The sequence below is a fragment of the Lemur catta genome, chromosome 15 (genome assembly GCF_020740605.2).
Source record: "Lemur catta isolate mLemCat1 chromosome 15, mLemCat1.pri, whole genome shotgun sequence".
NCBI lineage: Eukaryota > Metazoa > Chordata > Mammalia > Primates > Lemuridae > Lemur > Lemur catta.
In genome coordinates this window covers 27,680,900-27,688,018 of record NC_059142.1, presented here as the reverse complement: position 1 = coordinate 27,688,018, position 7,119 = coordinate 27,680,900, and the positions used below count along the sequence as shown (strand labels likewise).

Genomic DNA, 7,119 nt, shown 5'->3' with positions numbered 1-7,119 from the left:
TCACAGGAGTTTGTGGTTGCAGTGAGCCATGATGATGCCACTGCACTCTAGCCTGGGGGACAGAGGGAGACCCTGTCTCAACAACAACAACAAAAAAAAAAAAAAAAAGGAAAGAAAGAAAAAGAAATGAAGAAAAAATGAAAACAACAACAACCCCCCCCACAAAGAATATTTTTAAAAAATCTAGTCATTCAAACCTCTTCAATTTAGAAATTTCCTAATTTCTAGTGAAAATGAGTTAAAGCTTTCTACATTTCTTTAAAGAAGAATTGTAAAATATTATTACAAACTGAACAAAGTGTTCATTTTAGAAAAATTGGAAAATAAAAATATAAAGTAAAAGAGGATGTCCACACCAAAAACCTGCACGCACATTTTAGCAGCTTTCCTCATAATTGCTAAAACTTGGAAGCAACTAAGATGTCCTTCAGGGGAATGAATAAATGTGGTACATATATAAAATGGAATATTTTCAGCATTAAAAAGAGATAAGGTATCATATCATGAAAAGACCTTAAATGCTTATTACTAAGAGAAACAAGCAAATCTGAAAAGCTTACATACTGTATGATCACAACTGTGTGACATTCTAGAAAAATCAAACTATGTAGACAGTCAAAAGATCAGTGATGGCCAAGGGTGGGGAGGTGAGGGAAGGGATGAATAGGCAGAGCAAAGAGGATTTTTAGGGCAGTAAAACTATTCTGTATGATTCTATCATGGTGGATATACGTCATAAATCATTTGTCAAAATCCATAAAATATGAAACACCAAAAGTGAACACTAATGTGGACTACTGACTTTGGGTGATAATAATGTGTCAACACAGGTACATCCATTGTAACAACTGTACCACTCTGGAGCGAGGATTTTGATATTGGGGGAGGTTGTGCATGTGTGGGGCAGGAGATACATGGGAACTCTCTACTTTCTGCTTAGTTTGTCTGTTAACCTAAAACTGCTCTAAAATATAAAGCCGATTAAAAAATTAAAATAAAAAATCTTTAAAAGGAGGAGTAAAGAAGAAAAAAGTAAACAAATCCCACCACAGTTAACATTTTGGTATCTACTCTTCCTGGCCTTAAAATTATTTTTTTAAGCTTGTACTCCACAAACGTTTCAAAATCACTGGCTTTTGTTTTCATTGACATGAATTATATTTCTTTACGAATAGGAGAGGAGATGGAAATCTGTTCACCTTGCTTTGCAAGATGTTTCTAGAGCGGTGTTTCTCAAACTGCACAGTGTGTACAAATCATTAGGATTTAGCTGAAATGTTTATTCTCATTCAGTGGGTCTGAGTTGAGGCCTGAACCTGAAATTCTGCATTTCTAACAAGCTCCCTCTGCTTCGATCTGCATCTACACCCTGTATAGCAAGGTTCTAGAGCTTAAATTGAACGACTTTTCTACTGCAAGAAGAGTCCCTCGAAACTCTTTTGCAGTGTTTTGTATTCCTTGAAATGCAAACGTCTTTCTTCCCATTGTCTTTTTGATACCTCAACTCCTATGGTCTCAAGTTGAGGAAACTCTTAAACCAGCTGTAGTGTAGGACTAGAGTAAACCTTGGCGTAAAGCTAGAAGAGGAGGAACAAGAGGCGGAACCAATGTGAGAGGAAAGTAGGAACTGAAGAAGCGGAGGAGGGATTTCAAAATTGGACGAAAGCCGGTTGGCTTTACTGGCGGACCGGAAGGATTCTAGAGAAGGCTCTTTACACCATGGCGGGTCCTGTCAGCTTGCGGGAGCTTCTAATGGGAGCTTCAGCCTGGACCGGCTCTGAAAGTTCCGGAGGATCCCCCACTGAGGGCGGAGGAAGCGCGGCTGGCGGACCGGAGCCTCCGTGGCGGGAGGATGAAATCTGCGTGGTTGGAATCTTTGGCAAGACGGCTTTACGCCTGAATTCCGAGAAGTTCTCTCTTGTGAATACGGTGTGCGACCGACAGGTTTTCCCCCTCTTTCGCCACCAAGACCCTGGGGATCCAGGGCCTGGACTCAGCACCGAGGCTGGAGCCATCGGGGAGGCCGGTGGAGCCGGGGACCCTGGGGCTGCAGCCGGGGATCCAGTTCGGGGAGGTGTAGCTGCCACGGAAGGTAACCGAACTGAGCCAGGCTCCCAGGACTATAGTCTTCTGCAGGCCTATTACAATCAGGAAAGCAAAGTTCTTTATCTTCTTCTCACTTCCATCTGTGACAATTCGCAGCTTCTACGGGCTTGCCGGGCTCTTCAGAGCGGGGAAGCTGGAGGTGGTCTCTCTTTACCTCATGCAGAAGCGCACGAGTTCTGGAAGCATCAGGAGAAACTGCAGTGCCTCAGTCTTCTTTATCTTTTCTCTGTTTGCCACATCCTGCTTCTGGTCCATCCCACCTGTTCCTTTGACATCACTTATGATCGAGTATTCAGAGCCTTGGATGGACTGAGACAGAAAGTACTGCCCCTCCTTAAAACAGCCATTAAGGATTGTCCAGTTGGCAAAGACTGGAAGCTTAACTGCCGACCTTGCCCACCTAGACTCCTTTTCCTCTTTCAACTCAATGGAGCCCTCAAGGTGGAACCCCCTCGAAACCAAGACCCAGCTCATCCAGACAAGCCCAAGAAGCATTCTCCCAAAAGAAGACTTCAGCATGCCTTGGAGGACCAGATCTATAGAATCTTCCGGAAGAGTCGTGTGTTGACTAATCAGAGTATCAACTGTCTCTTTACTGTGCCTGCCAACCAAGCTTTTGTGTACATAGTCCCTGGAAGCCAGGAGGAGGACCCAGTAGGTATGTTGCTGGACCAACTTAGGAGTCATTGTACTGTGAAGGACTCGGAATCTTTACTGGTGCCTGCACCCCTTTCTGGGCCTAGGCGTTACCAGGTGATGAGGCAGCACAGCCGACAACAACTTTCCTTTCACATTGACAGCAGCAGTTCCAGTTCTTCAGGCCAGCTAGTGGATTTCACTCTTCGGGAATTCCTGTGGCAGCATGTGGAGCTAGTCCTAAGCAAGAAAGGTTTTGATGACAGTGTGGGCAGGAACCCACAGCCTTCCCATTTTGAACTTCCCACTTACCAGAAGTGGATCTCAGCAGCTTCAAAATTGTATGAAGTAGCTATTGAAGGGAAAGAGGAGGACTTGGGGTCACCCACTGGGGAGCTAACATCTAAAATTTTAAGCAGTATTAAAGTCTTAGAAGGATTTTTGGATATTGACACAAAATTCTCAGAAAACCGGTGCCAAAAAGCTTTACCCATGGCTCATAGTGCCTACCAGTCAAATTTGCCTCACAATTACACAATGACTGTTCATAAGAATCAGCTTGCCCAGGCTCTTCGGGTGTACAGTCAACATGCTAGAGGTCCAGCCTTTCACAAATATGCCATGCAGTTACATGAGGACTGCTACAAATTTTGGAGCAATGGCCATCAGCTCTGTGAAGAGAGGAGTTTAACTGATCAACACTGTGTACACAAATTTCACTCATTACCCAAATCGGGTAGGTAAAATTTTTTTAGCATTTTGGAATCAAAACTTTGAGCTGTTTTTATTCTTGTCTTAAGATAGTGTGTTCACTATGTTTTGATGTTTTTAAAAGAGCCTTACAGAAATTTAGGTGCATCAGCACTAAGTTTTCTCTCCTGCTGTAAAAGTAAAATAACAGCTATGACTACTTTCTTATTTTCTTGTATTTAAAGAATGAACCCTTGTGAATTGCTAAATGAGAACTATTAAGTAGTACAAAATTCCAGAAATTTCTTATTAACATTTTTATCTTGGAGGATTTGTTGAATTAAAATGAATGTTATGAAGTGTAAGCTCGCCATGATAATGGTAGCACGAGGAAAAAGTCACTTAGAAACTCAAAACTTTAGATTAAAAATAGAAGTCATTTTATATGTTTTCATTTGCAGCTTCTATTTTGCATATTTAATCAAGGTTTATGTCTGTGTGTGTTTTTTATTTCCAAAGAAGTATTTGGAGAATTTTTATGGTTAGATGTCGTAGAATGTAAAGTAAATTTGACTTTCATTGTGTTGTGAAATTAATAGTGACTGTTATATTTTCCAGGAGAAAAACCAGAGGCTGATAGAAATCCCCCTGTGCTATATCACAATAGCCGAGCTCGATCTACTGGTGCCTGTAACTGTGGAAGGAAACAAGCACCTCGAGATGATCCCTTTGATATCAAGGCAGCTAACTATGACTTTTATCAGGTAGACTCTGAATTTTTTCTTCTTTTTCCTCTCTTTTTTTGCTAAATATTGTCTGGGTAAAAATACATATTTTCAGAAGCAGAATACCTAGAAAGGCAAATGCAACTTCAGTGTGATATATAAACAAGGGCAAGTTCTTTTCATGTGCTTATTTGCTTACACATTGATTGTTGATCTTGCTTGTTAGAGAAAGAATGGGTTATTTTAAATGAAAAGGCCAGGAGCAGTGGCTCATGCCTGCAATCGTAGTACTTAGGGAGGCGAAGGTGGGAGGATCACTTGAGACCAGCATGGGCAAAATAGTGAGACACAGTCTCTACAAAAAATAAAAAAATTAGTCGGGTGTGGTGGCACGTGCCTAGTAGTCCTAGCTACTTGGGAGGCTGAAGCAGGAGGATAGCTTGAACCTAGGAGTTTGAGGTGCAGTGAACTGTGATCATGCCACTGTTCTCTAGCCTGGGTAACAAACCAAGACCCTGTCTCAAAAAATGAATAAGTGAATGAAAAGTTTACAGGGTTTTATTTTTCCCCTCTCTAGCTTCTGGAAGAAAAATGTTGTGGAAAATTGGATCATATCAATTTCCCAGTATTTGAACCAAGTACTCCAGATCCTGCTCCGGCCAAAAATGAATCCTCTCCTGCGCCTCCAGATTCAGATGCTGATAAACTTAAAGAAAAAGAACCTCAAACCCAAGGAGAGAGCACAAGCCTGAGTTTAGCATTGAGTTTAGGCCAATCTACAGATAGCTTAGGTACCTATCCAGCTGATCCACAAGCAGGAGGTGATAATCCAGAAGTTCATGGTCAAGGAGAAGTAAAAACTGAGAAGAGACCAAATTTGGTTGATCGACAGGCATCCACAGTTGAGTATCTCCCAGGCATGCTACATTCAAATTGCCCTAAAGGTCTCCTACCCAAATTCTCCAGCTGGTCTTTGGTTAAACTAGGCCCTGCTAAGTCTTATAACTTTCATACAGGTTTGGACCAACAGGGCTTTATTCCAGGAACAAACTATCTTATGCCTTGGGACATTGTCATCAGGACTAGAGCTGAAGATGAAGGAGACTTAGACACAAATTCTTGGCCTGCTCCAAATAAAGCTATTCCTGGAAAGAGAAGTGCAGTTGTAATGGGAAGAGGAAGACGGAGAGATGACATAGCTCGAGCTTTTGTGGGCTTTGAATATGAAGACTCTCGAGGTCGGAGATTCATGTGCTCTGGACCTGACAAAGTAATGAAAGTAATGGGAAGTGGACCAAAGGAATCAGCTTTAAAAGCCCTAAATAGTGATATGCCCTTATATATTCTGTCATCATCTCAGGGTAGAGGGCTAAAACCACATTATGCTCAACTTATGAGGCTTTTTGTTGTGGTTCCTGATGCTCCTTTGCAGATAATACTAATGCCTCAGGTAAGAAATGTGACTCTCCCCAGCCCAAAACATTACAAAAAATGCTGATGCTTGTTTTGATTGTTTTTAAAATAATCAAATTGGTTTTTTTCCTAGACACACTGAAATTCTGGACAAATAGAATTATAGATATTAGTCTCACTATATATGAAAGATAATATTTAACACATCTTGCTACATTTAAAGCCATTGTTTGGTTTTTGATTTTAAAATATACAGGAAGAACATAACTGACAGTCAATTTAGAAGTAATTTAATTGGGTATATTTTTATGCATGTTTAACTATAGTGTGATGAGGAAAAGGAGAATGTGAGCAAATATGAAAATTAGTCTTCATTCTTCTTATATCCCAGCCTTATTTTTCATCCTTTTCTTTTAAATAATAGGGTTTTTAATTATTTCATTAAACAGGTCTTAAATGTCTTTTATACCTAATATTCTATTTCTTAAAAAAATAAATTGTGGGTATTTGAATCAGTTCACACCATCAATTCATGTCATTTTGTTCAGAGGCAAAGTTTGAAGTTAAAAATCTATAGAAAAGCAGGATAATATTTGAGGTTAAATAATATAATATTGGATATGATTAGAGTTAAGAGTATACCCATATGCTCCTTGAACTATTGTTTGTTTAGGCATTCCTCTTTCAAGTGTTTCTTGAGAAATGTAAAAATAATTATAATTCCTGTGTTTTTCAGGTTCAGCCAGGCCCACCACCATGTCCAGTATTCTACCCAGAAAAACAAGAAATCACCCTACCACCAGATGGCCTTTGGGTTTTGAGATTTCCTTATGCATATGTGACTGAGAGAGGACCTTGTTTCCCTCCTAAGGAAAATGTGCAGTTAATGAGCTACAAGATGCTCCGTGGGGTTCTTAAAGCAGTAACACAATAAGTGTTTTCCCACCAGTTCAACCCTAAACTTGAGCTGGTTTCTGTTTTTGGTGTGTGGGGGCTGTTTTTTTGGTATGTGTATACCGTGTTTTCCCAAACCCAAAATGTGTTTTGGTTATAGTAGTTCAGTATTTGGACAATAATTGTTCCACTGTTTCATGATATTGTTGATATTTATTGTAAATGGGGCTACAACTTCCTAATAAAGATTGGTTGTTCTAGAAAAGAACATAAAATACATAGGTGATACCTGTGTTTTCTCTTGTTTCTGTTTCACTGTCCTAATACAACATGTTTCTATCATAACTGAATGCTACACAACCATTTGAGCCAAAACTTTGTTTTTGCTAAGATGATATTTTAGCTGGGATTTTCCTTAAGATGCTTTTCCTGAAATTATCTTCAAAACAAGTTACATCTGGTAATGGTATGAGACCTGATTTGACTTAATTATGAAAAAAGCACAATTGTTTGACTCACAATTCTGGTACTTTAGATTGTTTTGCTCTTACCATTGTATTCTTGGACTGATGAGATACCATATTTTAAACGAATGTTATCTGAACTAAAATATTTTAATCCAAGATACTAGTGCAGACTTTATTCTTTAAAAACT

General features: G+C 39.7%; 1 protein-coding gene across 1 annotated transcript; it reads left to right on the top strand.

The window, feature by feature from the left end:
- The first annotated feature begins 1,580 nt into the window (after positions 1–1,580).
- On the top strand, positions 1,581–6,732 carry SMG8 (SMG8 nonsense mediated mRNA decay factor). The gene is made up of 4 exons (XM_045525636.1): positions 1,581–3,478; positions 4,051–4,196; positions 4,735–5,607; positions 6,307–6,732. Exons 1-4 carry the CDS (start codon positions 1,720–1,722, stop codon positions 6,502–6,504), a joined length of 2,976 nt encoding a protein of 991 aa, XP_045381592.1. The 5' UTR covers positions 1,581–1,719; the 3' UTR covers positions 6,505–6,732.
- The last annotated feature ends 387 nt before the right edge of the window (positions 6,733–7,119 follow it).

Excerpts from the sequence above, each read along its gene's own strand:
- SMG8 (XM_045525636.1), top strand. The coding sequence starts at position 1,720 with ATGGCGGGTCCTGTCAGCTTGCGGGAGCTTCTAATGGGAGCTTCAGCC. Across the intron at positions 3,479-4,050 it reads TCACTCATTACCCAAATCGG|GAGAAAAACCAGAGGCTGAT; the intron begins GTAGGTAAAATT and ends TATATTTTCCAG. Across the intron at positions 4,197-4,734 it reads CTAACTATGACTTTTATCAG|CTTCTGGAAGAAAAATGTTG; the intron begins GTAGACTCTGAA and ends TCCCCTCTCTAG.